Raw genomic sequence first — 20718 nt, forward strand, 5'->3', positions numbered from 1 at the left:
TAAAAGTTGTAAAAGTCGTAAACGATTTTGTGTACGGGAACGCAAAATGTGTAAAAGTGGTAAAAATTGTAAAAACTTTTTAGTTCTGGAACAGAGCTTATGTATACGAAAAGTGAAAAAAGACATATCGTGTAAAGTAGCCATAACGGTCACAAGTATACAACTTAGAGCTGGCAAAAAATGGATGGCACTATCGATAATAACGATTATTATTTAAATATTCAATATCGATAGATAGTTTTTCCTATCGATATTATCGGAATAAAAACCCCTAACCTGAAATCCATTGAAATAAATAGAAATTTCGCTGCTTTTCGGCTATGTGTGTGTAAGAAAGTAAGTCCGTAGTCACACGCACACATTTTTCGGTAAAATAAAATCTATTTTTGTTTACATTTTTATAAAATAAAAACAGTTGTTTATTCTCCTTTACATTTCTGTGAACTACTTTTGGATAATTTCAAGAAAATCAATGACATTTCCGCCATTTTTTCGCCAAATTAATGGCGATGACAACTTAACGATAATATCGATAGCAATCGATATTTTAAAACATTATATCGAAAATATCTAATGTTGGGAATATCGATGGTTTGCCAGCTCTAATGCAACTCCCTTCACTGAGCTAGTTCACTTGCCCATTCCAGAGAACTAATCTAATGAACCGTACAACAACAATATCCCCGGCCCGGTTAGTTGGTTATTTTTGCTTGCCCCTCCTTTCGAGTAAATAGTTTTAAATTCGTGGATAACATGGGTCTCTTATCAGATCCTTCATTGACTCCACGCAATAAATTTGGAAAAGTTCTTAATAAACATCATTCCAAAGTCTGCTGGCTGTTGTATGTCGCCAGTATAGTGTGGTTTGGTTGTTTGGGTCACAAAGATTTTAATCATGGAACTTATCTATCAGAAAACGCTTTGTCGCCAGGTAAATGAGAATCATGTATGTTTCATTGTGAATTGACTTATCTAGAGTTTCTTTCATCTGCAGGTCTGGTTTATCCAGAAATCAAACAGGAGTCTAGCCGTTGGGCTCAACAACTCATAGAAGAATTGGGTCGAGAGCGTGAAAATCATAGGGCAACAACTCCTCATGCTTGGATAGCAGCTAAAATGAGACAAATTGGTCTGGAGACGTATGTGCACAATTACACACTGCGTTATCCTTTTGATGGTGGTAAAGAGTTTCAAGGCAAAAATGTATATGGTATATTGAGAGCACCTCGCACTAGCTCCACTGAAGGCATTGTATTTTCTGCACCATACAGATCGCCAACATCACCACATGCAGATATTATTGCCAGTGTTCCGGTTCTATTGGCTTTTGCTGATTTTGCAAGGAGTAAGTGCAAAATGCTGCAAATTATCTGAATTATTTACCAAAATGTTGATGTTTATTACAGAGAAAAACTATTGGGCCAAGGACATAATTTTCTTGGTTACTGAACAGGAACAATTGGGTATGCATGCCTTTATTGAAGCTTATTTCAATACAGAAATGGACGAAGCAACTCGCCAAAAGCCATATTTGGATTATGGTTACTTGCCTGCGCGAGCTGGTTCCTTACAGGCAGCGCTGAATATAGAAGTTCAGGATTTGGATATAGGTATTTAAATAATATTGTAGTTTCTTTTAGTCGTATCTTCTTAATTTGATACTTTTATGGGACCTATTATATCTTGATATGATATATCTTGTGAACGTTTAACATCAGTGTTATGTTCGAATGTTCGCATAGACTAAGATGACGTAAGAAGCATTTACTAGCAAACACCGAGGTTTATTGGAACATTCAGAAGGGAATCCTGGAAATTCGAGGAAGAACACATGAGCATATAATTTAAAAATCATAACTTATATACCTTCCAAAACTAAGTGGTCGATTATGGATAGCAACCCAACTCCAGTTGCGTTGCCCACAGCAAATTTAATAATATAATTTTGAATTTCGGCATTAAAATTCATACTTTTGTACAATTAAATTAATAGCTGAAGGTTCAAAACATTGATATTGATTGAATTTAACAAAAAAATCCGTATTTTTACTAATTTTAATTCCATGGTTTTCTCTTCTGGCAACGCAACTACAGTTGAGTTGCTATCCATAATCGACCCCTAAAAGCTAATACATTGCCAATTTTCTTCTTTTCTTTTCAGATTATGTTGATGTCAAAATAGAAGGTCTAAATGGCCAGCTACCCAATCTTGATATGTTTAATTTGGTACAGAGAATAACATCCAGAGAAGGCATCATATCCGGCTACAAGCAAACACCACAGAAAAAGCGACGCCAGTATCAGCATTCAGTGGAAAATAATATTAAGAATATGCTATCGATGATCTTCAGCCTATCAACTGGTATACCAAATGGTAACCATGGATTTTTCCATCGTCATCGTATTGAGTCGTTGACATTGGAAGCTGTTAAACGCCAAACCTCTAACAATAACCGCTATAATGGCGGACTACCACTACTCAAGACTATTGAAGGCATATCACGCAGTCTGAACAATCTTTTGGAACGTTTCCATCAGAGTTATTTCTTCTACATTCTTGTTCAAAATGATCGGTTTGTTTCTATTGGTGATTATATGCCATGTTTGGGCCTACTCATAGCTCCTTTATTTATTAAATCATTCCTGCTATGGTTGATTGCAAGTGGAGATCTAAAGGATGGTGATGATGCGGGTGAAAATGAAAACGAAGAAAACAACGAATCTTCAGAGCACAGCATGGTGCCGGCTGTATTATTCATCCTCTATACCTGTCTAATTGGTTTCTTATGTCAACATATGCTGCCTTTGGAATATTTAGTTAATTTTATTTCCAGTTATGGTCTAAGCACTGCCCAAAGCGTTACTGTATCCATGATAATGTGGTCATGTTTAGCTTTTATGCTGCCATTTGTATATAAACTACCAGCTAAGGCCTTAAATTGGCTACATTTGGGTTCTTTAGTAGGACTTGGTACTACGTTGGTGGTTGTTGGCCTATTGAACTTTTCGCTGGCATTTTTGGTGGCCTTATGTAGTGTTCCATTGGCTCTGGGAATAAGTCCAGAATTACAAAAGGGTTTTCGAAAATCATTCCTAACCGTTTATGCCGTCCTATTGAATCCCATTGTTTTTATTTATGGTTTGATTTTCGCCTTGACCATATTCCAATTCCCCGAATTGACAATCAAAGAAGCCGTCTTTCGTGCCGTTACCGTTACAATGGATGCCATTACATTTTCATTGACTGATAACTTGGTAAGTTATGCTTCTTATTTTTTTATGGAATTTGCGTTTTTTATGTGATTTCGATTTAACGAGTTTGGAAGGGCAGAATTTATGATGTCAGAATTTAGCATTAAATGACGGTATCGAACATCTTGGACCGAACTAACCCTGTCATAACGACTCAATCAGGGAGCAGTTTAGAATTATTTACTGCAGAATGGTGGATTCCACAAACCAATTTTGTGGGTGACATGTTCAGAAGGCTGTTTCCGAAATGGAAGCTACAGTGATGCTAAGGCGGTTGCTAATTGTTGAAAGAGAGGAAATAGGAAGGTAATATTCTCCATTGCTAGTGGATTTATCTTTTTATCGCTAGCATGGAAATGCCGTCTGAACTAAGAGCATTCTGTGGTTATGATTTGGAAATAATTGGAATGAAATCGGTTGCAAGTATCGTTTGAAAATTTTCACCCTCGACGATTTTTATTATTCTTGAGATGACGATCTCGGTCCTCAGCTGCATAATTATTTCGTACATGGATGGACATCGTAAATGCAATGTCCGAAGAACTGTAATACCTAGCAGGGACTCTTTAGAGTATTTCACCAAGAAGGAAACAAAGTTGGACTAGTCTATTTGATTCGCAATGAAGATACCGGCTGTAATGATAAGGATATCTAAACTATGTTGCAATTGGCAGAGACCGAACTGCGCCTACTAAGGGTTAGCATTGTGGTTCATATTCACAGCCCTGCTTCATCGTATGCGACGCAGTATTTAGTTTTTTTATTACTCTCTATGAAATATATAATAGGTCTATAAAATAAATAATAGATCGGCTAATTAAGGTAGTTCTATTAAATTGGAAAACCTTAACTTTCAAATTTATACTCAGTTGCTAATACGGTTGCGCATTGAAGGTTAACAGGGGCCTAATTACGTGATTCGACATCGAGTTGTTTCGACCCGAGTACTCAAAGTTGGGATGACAACATTCGTTATCGAGTAAAATTATCGAGAAATTGAGCATAAATTTGCGAGTAATTTCTCGTAGCCAAATGGCCTATCGTAAACAAACAAAATGAAAGATTTCTTATTGTATTTGTGTTTAAAATGTAAAAATTTGTTGTTTATTGACGGTTTATAGAGGAAAAATGATATTAGTAAATAATTGTGAGCATTTTTTACACAAAATAAGAGAAATTGGGAAAAGTCCTTTTCAGTCGTTTTAAGAAATTGTGATAAAATTATAATTAAAATAAATACATATGCATGCTACATATCATTAACCAAAAATTAGTGTTTGCAGTCATTAAAATATAAGTTGAAAAAATAAGCATTTCTGCAAAACAAAAAATTATTTAATATTAATAGGCTTTATTTTATAGGTGAACAACTTTTAATAAAGTGCATTTTAAATAGTTCATCCCCCGTTGTTTACCAAAGGAAATACTCTCTCAGAGAGGCTAATGCAAAACACCCACCAAATTCTCTCATTTATTTTGGGAGAGAATTATTAAGGTAGATGTATTAGCAATCTGTAACAAGAATGACAAAACAATTTTGCAAACATTAATAATTTTCATATTTTCTTAGCACAACTTCATTCCGAAATTATTATTAAATGTATTGTTCAAAAAATTCCACAAATATTTACATTTTTTCATTCATAATTTTGTTTTTTATGCCTTTACCTAATTAACTGCGTGTTGCGTGTGCGTTCAAAAATACAAAAACAAAATACATGTATTTAAAATTGACAACAAAAACAAATACATGTATTTTGTTTTTGTATTTTTGAACGCACACGCAACACGTAGTTAATTAGGTAAAGGCATTAGTTTTTGATTTGAAATAAACACATTTTTTGACGTCTACCTTCATAACTTTCCCCAGAGAACACATAGTTCGATTACCGGTTACTCTCGAAACATTCGATCAGTGATTTCGATCGAGTCTTATCCAGCCCAATTATGAACGGCCTCTCACCGTGAGTTTTCTCTTTCTCGCCTCCTCCCCTATTATAAACATCATATCGCCGTGAGTGATGTTATGTTCTCACTGTTCCCTTATTATAAACAACAAGAGGGTGAGCAAAACTCACGTTCGTGAAAAAATTAGCTATTACAAATGTAAAAAAAGTGAGAAAAAGAGGCAAATTTCTGCTGAAATTTCTCACTACCGAAATCAAAGTGAGTTGAACAAAAAAATTTAAGTGTGAACATTTATTTTAAAAAATACGAATATTTTGTATCTGTAATGATAATTAATTGTATTTTAGGTTGAAAGTAACAAAAAATAATAAGAGATTTTTTATGTTGTGAGGTTATTGTTGACCTTTGGACGCTATTTTCTTTGGTTTTAATTTGGCTTGAGGTCAACTTAAAAATTTAAAAACAAATGGGCGTTTTTGTTTTTATTCTTATAAAAAGAAAGAAATATCATTATTATAAATTTCTACCATAATGTTTATAGTTGCATAAAACGAATGTTCTTGTTTTTTAAAGCTTAGGACATTGACCGCTAACATTTTTTCAGAGTTCTTTACGAATTCGGTCTGAATCTCTGAATTCTTTCAGAATTTGGTACAAAATTGGGTCTACCTTCAGTTCCAAGAATGACATGTAACTATCCACTGGAGTTATATGACTAGGTTTGGCATCGCACCATTAAAAGACGCAGAGTGCTGTGCATGGTGCTATCAATATCCGAAATTTTGTGTGGGAGGTACCCGAAGGAGTGGACCGATTGAGTCCATATTGGAACCTAATATAAGTTTGGTAGAAATTACACGATGTGCAAAGTATGGACCAAATCGGTTATTCCCTACAAGAGTTATCGTGCGCACAAGTTTTGCGACAATTTTTGAACATTTCTGGGGGAGGTACCTGAAGGAGTGGACCTATATGGCCCATCTTCGAACTTAAATCGAATCTGGACAAAATATTTCGATACCCAAAATTTTAACCGAATCGATTGATCCGTTCGAGAGTTATCGTGCGCACCAGACAGACCGACAGACAGACGGACGGACATTGCTAGATCTACTCAAAATTGTCTGAAACGGATATCGTACAAACATACTTGGGGTCGCACCATTAAAAGACGCAGAGTGCTGTGCATGGTGCTATCAATATTTGCCTAAGAATTTAGACGACTGCAATATCCCAAGTATAGTTGAGCAAAAACTACTCTGGTTTGTTGTGGACTTTATTCACACTATATTTGTTTACATTAGAACCTGCGACTATGTGAAAGCTATTCAAAACTACTTGAAATGCTTGTTGAGCAAGGGATTCTATCCAGTATGGTTGGGCTTCCCTCTCTAGAACGTGAAGATCATTCTTGATGGACCTAGTGTGTCGGGCCAACCCACCCAACGTTTTAGTTACAGTACTTGCTCGGGCATTACCGTGAGAGCCATCCCTATCTCACGGTAATGCCCGAGCAAGTACTGTAACTAAAACGTTGCCCGTGGTATGTATCAGTGAAGGAAGGCCTAAATCGAGTTTTCTGGTATGGACAGATCAAAAAGGTACATTCTGCATAAAGCGGCTCACAACTATACAAGGACCCAATCAGGAGCAACCCATGTCTGCAATTGTTATTCCTAGAGAGAGTAATGTACACGATTTGGATCTTTTGGGGTCGCAGTCTTGGAAAGAATGGGAGATGGTGCTAAACACAACTTCCACTTCATTTCCTTGGTATTCCTCAGAATTTGCCATTTCTGTTATCACCCAAAATGCAACATTAAACATTTACTTATTGTAGCCATTTAATGACGTTTTTAAACGGCATTTGTTCACTTTTTTACGATTTTCCAATAAATTTCACGAATTCTTCAGTGTAAATAAACAATTTTCACATATCTGCCAAAACAAAAGAACAGCTGTTACAGATGTTGCCATGTTGTTTTAATGTTGTATTTTCTTTTACCAATATCCATGGTCTTTTACAGTGGATTGTTAATAACTGACATTTTTCTTGCTAGAAATGTTTATTAATTTGAAAATTTATTTATTTTTTATACAAAAAATAAGAATTAATTAATCTCAAAGTTATTTGTGCAAAAAATGACGGTATGGCAACACAAATTATTATTTCAAGGGTTCACAAGTCGCGCCATTATTTTCCATTTTCCGACTTGTCAACCCTTGTTCACTTTTTGTGCTCCTCCCTGCTCAATCATAATAGCTCGAGCAGGTGAAAGTGAACTGCAACTCACTTGTGAGTAGATCCCTACGTGAAGATTCATAATCGCTATGATCATGCCGTTTTTTTCTCGTGTCGAAAACTTATTCACGAGTAAATTCTCGATCGAATCGAATCACATAATTAGGCCCCAGGTTTAGAATTTTTCCCCTTATAAATAAACGATTTTAATTGAAAATAATTTAAGTGATTTATTTATTCTTTTCTCATTACAGATTTATAACAATTGGCTGAGCAGTATTGTAACAACAGTACTATTGCCTTTGTGGTCTTGTCTCTGGGCTGTGGTCATAAGAAATGCAGCAGTCGCAAAAACAACAATTGGAATTTCTAAAAAGGTCCAGTAGAGAATAACGAAACCATAGAAATAGAAACAATGATTCAAGAAGTATTCATGTTTTTTTTTTAATATATATTGTGTATGTATATGTTTTTGTTTTTAATTTTATAATACAAATATATGATTTATTTAAAAGTAAAAAATATACAATGCAGCAATTTTTGTTTGAGTGTAGTATACTATATTCATTCAATATATTTATTTATTTATGTATAGAGAGAAATGATAATCAGGTTAAAAATGTTTTGTTTGTTTTGCTTAAAAGTTAATGTAGGATCAATCAGCAGTTATTAATTCATTCTAATAACCATAATAGTAATAACAAAATATCAAAAATAGGGGAGGGCAGTAAAGAAAATAATATGGGAAGAAATTAAAGTATTGGAATCCTGTAGTTTATGCTTAAACTAAAATTAAACCATACACAATTGTTGCTTCATCATTCCAAAAATGTGCAATTAAAAATAAACTCTTTGGGCTTAAAACTAGAAATACGAAATACAACTTTTGATAGGCCGTTCATAATGTTAGTAATATTACAATTTTAATTTTAATTCTACAAAAAAATATCCAATTTGTTTCTTGTATTGTTTTTCTGCATAGTTTTGGTTTTTGTGTGTTTTTATTTTTGCTTCTCAAAATTCAATGAACGTGGCATTAAGGCGAGATTCTTCAAGCATGCATGGGCTTGCTGTACCATATATTGCTGATCTTTTGTCTGACCGCAAGCCAATTTTTCCCATTTAGGATCTAAATAATTGTGGGTGCGATGACGTGCCACAGTGTCCGGCTGTGGCTTGTTTTCCTTTTTAGCCTCATCATCTCGTGGATCATCCAATAGTAAATCCGATTCACTGCAGAGCGTATCCTTCATAATGCTGGATGGTGAAAAAGCTATAGAATCACTGGATATTAAGAATTTACTAGGCGTTTCCGTTTCATAGGGCAATGGCTTTCGTTCCACTTTAACCTCGTTATAAGTGTTGCTGGGCATAATGTTTTCACCCCAGCTAGTGATAAGGGATTTGCGTGCCTTTTTAGTTGGTGGTGGCAGTTGTGAATTTGTGCCACTACCACTTCCGCCGCCGGCAGTTCTTGTTACCGGAATGTTTTCTTTCTTAACAACCACGGATGCTTTGTTCGACTGACTTGTATCATTCAGCTGTTCATCCTGTATGATTTCGGCTAAATCTTCCACCAAACTCGATGGACTTGGGGGAATGTAACGTTCACCACGACGTTTTTTACCCAAAGCAGCCAGTGCATTTTTGAAGGGTGTTGGTGTACGAGGTCCCATGAAGCCTACAAGATAAAAAAAGATAAAAGTGGAGAGGAAAATGTGTGAATATAATTTTAAATTATTAATTAACAGAAAAAAGTTAGAGACGATCAAGGCTAAAACTGATTCTAATCGCTAAGTTTTTTAACCTAAAGATTACTCCAACAAACGGAATACCGGTTACATTAATGCGACAATTTTCCAGCTTTTGTAGGGAATGTATCTGATAAAGTGGCCGATATTGTCCATATGCTAACTTTATATATGTTTGGAACAAATAATACAAGATCATTCCGTTCGAGAGTGGGGTCTAATCCCATTAATTATGAGGAACAATTTAAATGTTCTAAAAGTCTATAGACTAGAGTGGGAAATCTTAGTATGGAAAATCTTAATGGGAGCTTCGCGTTCCTGATTGTTGGGCATTGGAACAATCCTTCAGGCAGATTTTTAAGTTCAAATTTTTCGTGAAAATATTGAAATGCATTTTCATAAGGCCAAAAAGGCTTTGCGATGTTCTAACTTCTTCTAACTATTGTCTTGGCTACAGTTGTTGTCTTAGTGTTGGATCGAAAGCTCAATGGTTCGGCTGTTATATGCCGAAATATCCAGAAACGCTCCAAAAAATTGTGAATTTTCTACATTTTGACCATGAAATCGAATTTTTTCTGAGAAATATGTTTTGAGAAATTGTAGCCCTAGTCAATAGCCACAACTTTACTTTTGAAAATAAGACAAAATTTCAAATAGTTAACGAAATATGACCTCAAGAAAATTTGAAAATTTTCAGAAAAAAAATCTGCAAGTCAAAATGAAGAAGCTCGATTTTCTCCGTAGACGTATGGTCTAGTGGACTATTTTGCTGAGTACAATCCCAAGAATCAGAAACGCGGAGCTACCCTTTAGATACTTTTGTAATAATCTAAATAATAAATTTAACATTGCCATACTCACTTTTATGAGGCGTTTCAATCGAAGAACTTTCCAATTCTTTTTTAATTTCGGCTCTGCTGTTGTGACTCTTGTGTACGGGTGTACTGGCCCGCAAATTCATATCTTCAAATGTTGTTAGGCATGGAGAATTAAGAAATTGACTTGGTGAAAATGGTAACGGCTTGATGGGTGTCATTACCGGTGAGTCCGGTAGCTTAACTTCAACATTGCCGCCAGTATTGGTTTGATGACGTGGCTGATGGTGACTTTTACCTCTCTTCAAGATGTTGGGTGTTGCACGCGAATTAACTGGCGGCTCATTTACAACAGTTTGTTGTTGTACCTTTTCTGTTTGTGCAGCCGCTGCTGCTGCCGCCGCCGCAGCAGCATTAGTATCTTGTTGGGCTCTTTGTAGTATCTGAGCCGACAGAGCCAAGCCAGGATTCAATGTTATTGGGGCACCCGATTTTATAAGCGTCCTCAAATGAGAACGAGAACTTCGCAAATCGGTACACTGACGATTTGATTTACGTTCATTGTCATAGTATTTACGACGCATTGTTGAATTCCAATGATTTTTAATGGCATTATCCGTACGTCCCGGAAGTAGTCGGGCAATTTTGGCCCATTGATTACCCCATTGGAGATGGGCCTGATAAATTATACGATCTTCCTCTTCAGTCCATGCAGTTTTCTTGATGTTGGGATTCAAATGATTATGCCAGCGTTCACGACATTGCTTGCCAATGCGTCCATTAAGGTAACGGGCAATCAATGTCCACTTTTTGGGACCAAATCGACGCACCAATTCCACTACCTTATCATCTTCTTCTTTTGTCCAAGGACCTTTAATTAACTCAGGGTTAAGAACCTTGGCCCAACGCTGTTGCACCTGTGGCTCGGTGCGATCTTTAAAATGTGGTGCAATCAGATCCCATCTATCACCATGTTGCTCGACTAGCGTTTTCAATAAAGTATCCTCGGATTTCGACCAACGTTTGCCAAAACCTCCCGAACTGCCGTTGGCATTGCGTGAACTAATACTGCTTCCATCATCTTCAAACCCACCGCCATTATCCGAGTATTCAGACTCCGCAGATTCTGCACTTATGCTATCCCTTTGCTCGGCAATTGACACGACATCGGCATCACTACCACCACTACGTATAACATCGTAGTATTCGTATTCCATATCTAGTGATCTTCACCTCTTTTCCAGCGTAAACAGTTGTGATAGTATTTTACTCTTTGGCCTTGGTTGTAATAGTACGAGTACACCTTGCCCTGGCAATAAAGGCAGTTGGAAAAGTTCCGTGGATGAACACGTTCTGAGTAGTGTTCAAAGACCTGTAACAGGGATGTGCCCTTGAAAATTTCCCCACAGCTTAGACAAGTTATAGATTCTGATGCATCAGTAGCCCCGTCCCGCAAGCGAAAATGTGTAGCATCTCTTTCACTACGACCCTGGTCCAGAATTGTTAGAGTTGGTGTTATTGTTGTTGTCTCAATATTATTTGACCTTAGTTCTCCTCTATGTAACGGCGCAGTGTTATTGATGTTTCTTAAATTAGTAGTATGGATGTTATTGTTAATGTTGTTGTTGTTCAAGTTTCCATTTTCGGCCATTAAACGCATGCGTAACAACCTCCCTTAAAATAGAGGCTTTGGCAGTATCAGATCGGCTGCTTGCTTTTGGGACACACACAGAAAGACTTTGATGATATCTCAAAATATCAACGAGCGGCGATGAAACATAACACGCCAACAACAACACACTGATCTTATCCCAATTCTTCTTCTTATTTACGACACTAGAATAACCCAAACATCGTATTCATCTGTTTCTGTGCATGAAAAATATGGGAGTGTATGAGTGTGTGTGCAACAAAGCACAGCCACAGCTGTCACGCTTTTCCGTCTTTTTCTTTTCTTGCTGTAATCAACACAATTTTTAGTTCAAGTTTTTTTCAACACATTTTCAGTTTCTGTACTAATTTCACATTCCACTTGTAAAGGCGCTCTCCAATTTCCACCTACAACACAATTTTAAACAATATTTTATGTATAAATCTCCGTTTTTTGTGAAATAAAGTACGCAATATTAAATAAAAGAACGTCTCTCAAAATAACCGTGTTTTCTCTAGTACCGAATACCCAAATAACCGGCACTCGCATACACTGCATGGTTGTAAAAAATGTTAATCAACATCGAAATCACAGTACAAATGATATACAAACCTGATTTTGCTTAAAAAAGTACCAAAAGTTGCAACACTTTTCACGCATTACAATTGGTCTGTTCCTTTACTTTTGAAAATGGTAAAAACGGCAAAAGTAGCAAAAGTTATGATCTGCTTCCTTATGAATTGTATTGTGTCTGAAGTAAAGGAACGCTTTTACGCTTTTCGAGTAAAAAGTTGTAAAACTTGATTCTTGCACGTAAAGGAACAGAGCTAATAAGTCGTTGTTTAGACGTTCAAAGTTAATGTGAAAGAAAATTGAGTTTATGGGAGAGGGAGTAGAGAGGAATAAGAGGGGGTACACACACCCCTGTGCGCGCAAATTCTGTTTTTTTTTTTATTCATCGCAGTTTTTTCTCCATTTTATAAACAATAACGCATACATTTGAATTAAGAGCTTTTGTGATGAAAAATAAATTGAACAAAAAATTATAAGTAAAAATTAATAGTAAACATATACATATGTATTTATTTAATTTTTAATTAAATTTAATTTCTATAAAAAATATCGCCTTAGTACTGCCTTTGAATGATCAAATGAGAAAATGAGTGTGAAGAAGAATCAGAAAATTGACAAAAACATCATTTGCGTGTCTGAATTGCAAGGAATTTTTGAAAGAAACTGAGAATAAAGCCCTCGGCACATACGGTCCGTTTAAGCGCTCGGCACATACGATGCGTTGAGCGTCGCGGTACAACAACCACATGAAAAAAGTGTAAGTGATGCCAAGTTTTTTGAAGAACAACAATGTGGCTGACGCAATAAAGTTAAACATAATTTAACTTTTTTGGGAAAACGGGTGTCCCAACGTGTCACTAAACGAACCGTATGTGCCAAGGGCTTTAAGCGCTCGGCATATACGAAGCGTTGAGCGTCGCGGTACAACAACCACATGAAAAAAGTGTAAGTGATGCCAAGTTTTTTGAAAAACAACAATGTGGCTGGGCTTAAAGCCCTCGGCACATACGGTCCGTTTAGTGACACGTTGGGACACCCGTTGTCCCAAAAAAGTTAAATTATGTTTAACTTTAATGCGTCAGCCATATTGTTGTTTTTCAAAAAACTTGGCTTCACTTACACTTTTTTCATGTGGTTGTTGTAATGCAACGCACAACGCACCGTATGTGCCGAGCGCTTTAGTGACACGTTGGGACAAGCGTTGTCCTAAAAAAGTCAACAGTTGTACTGTATTAACACCAAAAGAAACTTCTTTGCTTCGAATCCAAATGCTTAATGTTCTTTTATTTTGCATCAACAAACATAACTAGCTTAAAACTAACAAGTGGTTATATATGTATGTTTATGTGTGTATGCATATACAAGTTACCATGTATCTTTATCAGAGATAAATAGATGAGAGTGAGAGTAAATGATATGCTCCCCCTAAAGTTGGCAATAAATATAAAATTGAAAAATATGAATATTTATGTACAATATAAATTCACTGAATGTAAATAATAAGTAAATAACATTATTTTGAATTCATATTTAGCTGTTGATTTAATGATTGAATCATAAAAATATATAATGATAAAACAATTTAAGAAACAATCTTTTTTATACAAATTGTCTTTAAAAATGATGAGATCATATATAAGATATTTTAAAGGAACATTTAAACATTTTTAAAACAATTGATTGAATTATTATTTTAATTTTTCTTCACAACTCTACCTCCTTCTCTTGGTCTGAGTTCTCTTCTAGGTTGTATAATCTCTTCCGAAGTATGTTTTTCATTAGAAACAACTGAAGAATTATCATTATTTATGTGTGTTTGAACATCAGGCTCAATGACGTGTGGATGTTGTTGTCTACGTTGTCCTCGGATCTGATCAAGATGTCGTTTTATGACATACTTGTTATGGTTTAAAATACAGGAATAAGATTGAGGTCCTAGTTGATGTTTTATGGTTGCTTGAGTCCAACTAGGTTTGTTAGGGTTACGATAATCACGCACCATAACTTCCTGACCTTCGCAAAACTTGATGTCACGGTTACCTTTGTGGTTTGAAATGTTGTGTTGTTGTGAATTCATGATTCTTTCTTTTGTTTTAGGAGGTTTGAGAAGTGAAAAACGAGTTTTTAATGTCCTACCAAAGAAAATTTTCGCTGGAGACTCACCAGTACTACAATGTACCATGTTTCGGTAGTCCATTAGAAAACGACATAAAATTTGGTCTAAATTTGAATCCTTATTTTGTTCCAAATTGGCCAAAATAGATTTTTTGAAAGTTTTAACAAAATTTTCTGCCTGTCCATTCGTAGATGGATGTCCAGGAGCAGTCAAAATATGTTTAATACCATTTAATGATAAAAATCTTTGAAAATCATGAGAAGTGAACTGTGATCCATTGTCACTTACAATGGTATCAACCAGTCCATAACGTGAAAACATCTCTCTTAGCTTCGAAATTGTGAAATTTGTTGTCATATCTTTAGTTTTAAACACTTCAACAAATTTTGAAAATGAATCAACGATTATTAAAAAGTAAAAGTTTTTGATTGGGCCAGCAAAATCAATGTGAATTCTACTCCACACTGATTCACTAGGCATCCATGGAATCAAAGTACTCTTTTCAGGACTTGACTGAAGTTTTTGACACGAAATACAATTTGAAATCAAATGTTCAATATCTTTGTCAAGACCAGGCCACCATACATATGATCTGGCAAGCGCTTTTGTTTTGACAATACCCATATGTGAACTATGAAGTTCATCCAAAATTTTTGATCTAAGGGTTTTAGGAACTACTGTCCTATATCCCCACAAAATACAACCATACTCAACGGAATGTTGAGTATACTTTTCACGATAAGGTGAAAGACTGTCATCATAACAATTAACTAAAGTGCCTTCCAAAACAAAGTCGGCAACTTTTGACAAAATTGGGTCTCGTCTTGTTTCACGAGATACATCTTTGAAATTTAAGTTCAAGTTATTCTCTTGACTTTCAATAAAATTTATTTAAGAATTTTCAATAGTTTTCGATTCAAAAAATTTTTGAGGCATTCTTGAAATGCAATCAGCTTCATTTTTAACACCCTTGACGTGTTCAATGGTATAAACAAATCCTGAAAGGATTAATGCCCAGCGTTGCATCCGCGCTGAAGCCATAATAGGCAAACCTTTGTTGCTACCAAACAAACATAAAAGTGGACGATGATCCGTTCGTAAAACGAATGGATTTCCCAATAAATATTGGCGAAGTTTTGTAACACAAAACACAATTGATAAAGCCTCTTTCTCAAGAGTGCTATAATTCCGTTCACTTTTTGACAAAGCTCTTGAAACAAAAGCAATTGGTCTTAAACCATCAGGAAATTTGTGAGATAAAATCCCAGCTACAGCATTATTTGATGCATCTGTAGTCAAAACAATTGGCAGATCAGCGTTAAAATTAACCAAAACTTGGTCTGAGGTTATAGCCTTCTTAATTTCATCATAAGACTTTTTGCATCTTTCTGACCAATCGAATTTCACATCTTTACTGAGTAAATGATAAAATGGCGACATAATTTGCGCAAAATTGTTGATAAACTTTGAATAATAGTTTGCCATACCGACAAAAGCTCTCAACTCAGAAACATTTTTGGGAATAGGAGCAGAAATCACACTCGAAACTCTTTCGTTATTCTTACGAAGCCCATTTTTATCTATATTGAATCCTAAATAGGAAATTTCAGATTGTAAAAACAATGATTTATTAACATTAAGTTTCAATCCAGAAGATTGAAGTTTCTGAAGAACCAATCTTAAAGTTCTGATATGCTCTTGCATATTCCTACCAGTGACTGTAATGTCATCCTGGTAAACAACAACATATGGAATATCTCTTAAAAGGTTTTCCATAGTTTTCTGAAAAATAGCCGCAGCTGTTTTGACACCAAAAGGTAATCTTTTTACTTTTAAAGTACCAATATGTGTACTCCAAGCACATAATAACTGTGATTCATCATCCAAAACAAGTTGATTGTAAGCATTTGACAAATCAAGCTTCGTGAAAAGTTCACCACCCTGCAAAGATGCAAAAATTTCATCGATTCTGGGTAACGGATATTTAAAATCCAATAAACATTTGTTAAGGGTAACCTTATAGTCACCACAGATTCGTAAATCGCCATTAGGCTTCAAAATTGGGACTAAAGGGGTTCCCCAATCAGAATTATCAACCGGTTCCAAAACGCCGGATTTAATCAAATCCTTCAATTTTGTTTCAACTTTGCTTTTCCAAGCCAAAGGTAAGGGTCTTGGTTTGCAAAAAATAGGAATTGCGTTTTCCTCAACTCTCAACGAAACTTTAGTGACATTAAACTCTCCCAACTTTTCTTCAAAAACACTCGAAAACTCGTTTTTAATTTGATTAATAATCATTGAATTAGAATTCGAGCAATCTATTTTGTTGACTTGCAACAATTCAAAATTAAAAGAACGTAAAAACGTACGACCTAACAAAGGAGGATTCGATGAATCTACAACAACAACTATCGATTTTGTTTTACCTTGAAAAGTAACCGAGGCATCATACTCACCAACTAGGTTCAACTTATCACCACTATAATCAACACATGGCACAAGGCATGGACGAAGCCTCTTTTGAATATTATTCTTCTCAAGGAACGATTTAGGCAACAATGTACACGGAGCACCTGTATCACAAACTGCTTTTAATTCAACTCCATCAATAATAACCGGAAGAGCATGGTTTAATAAGAAAGGTTAGCCAAAGCTTTATGTCAATTTAAATTTTTTTCATTCGAGTATGCCTAAAACTTCAAAACAATATAAACAAACTGTGTATGTGTGTGTGGTGTTTGCCAAACAATTTTAAAATCAATCGAATTCAATGATTTTTAAAATTGTTTTTAGACGATTTGTATGGAAGAAATTGGTGAGATTTGCATTGAAACAATCAGTTTAACCCGTGTGGGGCTTGCTAGATCCTCCATCGGGACCCTCCCATTGGCGAATTGGGGACGTTCGGTGTGTTTCAACAACATACAGGACACCGGGGAAATAAAATACCCGGGGGTGACCAAAATCTAGCCTAAGGGACGGCAGCTGGTCCCTTAGTATCACTGGCGGGCAGATGTCGAGTCGACTAATATGGTCGCCTTTGGAGAGTGGGTGGCGTAGCAGAAACTGCGAAAGCGGCACACACACAGCGAAATGTGAATATCGGTTTGGAGCAAGCCAAGCACATTCCATTTTCATCGGTAGCGTCTGACCCATATTGGGCGGCTACAAACAGCGTCTGTATTCCAGAGGAACGGCTGAACAAAAAAGAAGGAAAACTATAAACCCTTCAGAAGGCAACGGGAAACCACTGAAGTATAATCCCTTGAAAACCATACAATTACAATGAATACAGGAAATAACAAACGGCCCTCAGTCTCCGGCATTTCGAGGGTGCTAAGAATCCCCGGAGGTAAAACCAAACTAAACATAGGAACGTGGAATGTCAGAAGTCTTTACGAACTTGGGAAATTGGACAATACCATAAACGAGATGAAAAGGTTACAGATAGATGTGTTGGGCATTAGTGAAACTTGGTGGACGGAATATGGAGAATTTGTATCTCATGATATAAAAGTTTATCACTCCGGAAACCCGGAAGGAATTCATAGAAGAGGTGTCGCAATTCTGATCAAGAACAAAATAGCTGCCAGCGTCGCTGGATGGGTTCCAATATCAGATAGGGTCATGATGGTGAAAATATCTGGAAAACCAATTAATATAAACATAATACAAGTTTATGCACCCACCTCTGATACCAATAACGACGAAATAGAACAGTTCTACAACGACTTGGAAAAATTGTTGAAAATGACAAAACCGCACGACATCACAATAATCCAAGGGGATTTTAATGCCAAAGTCGGGCAAGAAGTAACAGCTGAAGTTACAGGCAAATTCGGACTGGGAAAACGGAATGAAAGAGGAGAGAAATTGATTCAGTTTTGCCAAGAATATAAATACAAAATCACCAATACAATATTTTGTCTTCACCCTAGGCGACTTTATACGTGGAAATCACCTCAGGATAATAATGGCAACATAGTAAGAAACCAAATAGACTACATTTTGATAAATAAGAGGTACTGTACGTGTGTGTCAAAATGTTCTACCTATCCTGGTGCTGATGTCCCCTCAGACCATAACCTTTTAATGTGCAATTTAAGAATTAAACTTGCTACCACTCGCAAGAAAAAGCCGGAACCAAGAATCAATATTGAAAAACTGAATGACCCATTAACGAAACAAACGATAAAGGAACAATTAAATGCCGACCTCACTGAAATAAATGCAACAATATGTAATGTCGAGAACCTATGGAACCAAGTGAAAAAATCCATAAAAGATGTCACAAAAAATATAATCGGAACCAACATGCGCAAAAAAGAAGATCCATGGATAACGGATGAAATTCGAGCACTTCGGAAAGAAAGAAGTAAACACAGAAATGTAAACTATGAAAGATATTGGGAGATAAACCAAGAAATTAAAATCGCAACACGTGCTGCAAAAAATGAGCAAATAAATAAGCAATGTCAGGAAATTGAACGACTTAAAATACTTCATGACGACTTCAATCTCCACAAAAAATTAAAAGAGACATCTGGTATTTATCCAAAGAGATCGTCAACATTTATCTACAATGATAATAAAGTAGCAATTTATGAAACTGCAGAAAAGAAAAAACTATGGGAAGAATATATTAAGCAATTATTTATCGATCACCAACGAACATCCTTATCCAACTCTGGGGATGAAATTAATTTTACAGGGACACCCATTACTGAGAATGAATTACAACTAGCTATTATGTCAATGAAGGATAAAAAGGCAATGGGTCCAGACGAAATACCTGCCGAGGTACTTAAGTTAATAGACGGAAATAACACCAAGGTTCTTTTAAAATTATTCAACAATATATATAAAACAGGACAATATCCCCAAGATTGGCTCAAATCAACATTTATTACAATACCCAAGAAAAATAATGCGAAGACCTGCAGCGACTATAGACTAATAAGTCTAATGAGCCACGCTCTTAAAATATTTTTAAAAATAATACATAGACGAATCTATTCGATCTGCGAAGCACACATGGGACAAACACAATTTGGATTCAAGGAAGGCATGGGGACACGAGAAGCGTTACTAGCTGTACAAGTATTAATACAAAATTGTCGAGAGGTACAAAAAGATGTATTCTTATGTTTCGTAGACTACGAAAAAGCGTTCGATACGGTAAATCATGATAAATTGATAGAGATCCTACTTTCAATCGGATTGGAAGACAGTGACATAAACTGCATTAAAAACCTATACTGGAAACAGATAGCAAACATTCAAGTAGATAATGAATTAACTGACGATGTTCCAATTTCAAGAGGTGTAAGACAAGGCTGCATATTGTCCCCTCTTTTATTTAACATATATTCCGAGAAAATATTCGAAGAATCTGTACGTGGAAAGAATATTGGTATCCAACTAAACAACACCTTAATAAATAACATACGCTATGCTGATGACACCGTATTAGTAGCAAGCAGCATAGCTGGACTACAAAAATTAATAGACGCAGTAACACAAAATAGCGAAATATACGGATTAAAAATCAACGTTAAGAAAACAAAATATATGGTAGTAAGCAGGAATCATGCCGACAATAATACGCCACTAAAGATAAATAACGATGAAATAGAGCGAGTGACAACCTACAAATACCTCGGTATTCAAATCAACGATAAATGGGACATATCAAGAGAAATTAAATGCCGAATAGAAATGGCAAGAAACAATTTTTTTCAAACATAACAAAGTTTTACTTAGCCACGACATAAGTCTTACTACAAAAATACGATTTGTAAAATGTTACATATGGTCCGTTTTATTCATGGTACAAGAATAAAGGTAGTTTCATGCTAACAACTGATTTAAATTTTTTTTCAAATTTTGAATTTGAAGTACGTTCATTGTCATTCTGAATTTGACACAGTATGTATGTATGTGTGTTTGTCAAGTGCCAGTCTGTTAATATTGATTTGTTTTTATAAACTGAAATGAAAAATTTTTGTTTAAACATTATGTTTTCCTGGTCTTCAAAATGTAGGTATTTTAAAGAGGCTGCTATTGGTGTAACCTTCACATATCTGCTGTTGGAGGAACTATGTACATTTGAAGAAATCCCTCATTGATGTTGGTCATGGTTTTCACCCAACCAGCATGCAAAGATTCGGACAAACATCAATCTGTTTTGGGAATTCTGGCTGAGTTATGACGGACTAAACCTCAAGAAATTGTCATTCACCACGAAAAGAAATTTGGCAAATGCACAGACCGGCAAAAGTGGTAAGGAATGCAAGCCGTTTACAGCAGTTCCATTGTTGTCAACGAGAATTTCGGAGTAGAAACCCAAGCCTTGGATGACATCAAGGAAGCTGTGTTTCTTTCAATAGTGTGTAACTAAACCATATCTG

At 35.7% G+C, this 20718-nt stretch overlaps 2 protein-coding genes across 2 annotated transcripts; one reads left to right on the forward strand and one right to left on the reverse strand.

Moving 5' to 3' along the window:
- The first annotated feature begins 627 nt into the window (after nucleotides 1–627).
- On the forward strand, nucleotides 628–7796 carry GAA1 (glycosylphosphatidylinositol anchor attachment 1). The gene is made up of 5 exons (XM_073978122.1): nucleotides 628–931; nucleotides 995–1345; nucleotides 1407–1610; nucleotides 2162–3255; nucleotides 7657–7796. Exons 1-5 carry the CDS (start codon nucleotides 754–756, stop codon nucleotides 7786–7788), a joined length of 1959 nt encoding a protein of 652 aa, XP_073834223.1. The 5' UTR covers nucleotides 628–753; the 3' UTR covers nucleotides 7789–7796.
- On the reverse strand, nucleotides 7613–12170 carry Myb (proto-oncogene like protein Myb). Its single transcript, XM_073978123.1, has 2 exons — nucleotides 10015–12170; nucleotides 7613–9083 (listed from the first exon to the last, which is right to left on the reverse strand). Exons 1-2 carry the CDS (start codon nucleotides 11183–11185, stop codon nucleotides 8404–8406), a joined length of 1851 nt encoding a protein of 616 aa, XP_073834224.1. The 5' UTR covers nucleotides 11186–12170; the 3' UTR covers nucleotides 7613–8403.
- Between the last annotated feature and the right edge of the window lie 8548 nt (nucleotides 12171–20718).

This window comes from Musca autumnalis, unplaced genomic scaffold (assembly GCF_047663935.1).
Source record: "Musca autumnalis isolate F117 unplaced genomic scaffold, ASM4766393v1 scaffold_3, whole genome shotgun sequence".
Classification (NCBI taxonomy): Eukaryota; Metazoa; Arthropoda; class Insecta; order Diptera; family Muscidae; genus Musca; species Musca autumnalis.

Bases quoted from the DNA above. Each gene is read 5' to 3' on its own strand.
- GAA1 (XM_073978122.1), top strand. From the start codon at position 754: ATGGGTCTCTTATCAGATCCTTCATTGACTCCACGCAATAAATTTGGA. The intron at 932-994 runs GTAAATGAGAAT...TTTCATCTGCAG, and splicing joins AGAAAACGCTTTGTCGCCAG to GTCTGGTTTATCCAGAAATC. The intron at 1,611-2,161 runs GTATTTAAATAA...TTTTCTTTTCAG, and splicing joins AGTTCAGGATTTGGATATAG to ATTATGTTGATGTCAAAATA.
- Myb (XM_073978123.1), bottom strand. From the start codon at position 11,185: ATGGAATACGAATACTACGATGTTATACGTAGTGGTGGTAGTGATGCC. The intron at 9,084-10,014 runs GTGAGTATGGCA...TTTATCTTGTAG, and splicing joins GATTGAAACGCCTCATAAAA to GCTTCATGGGACCTCGTACA.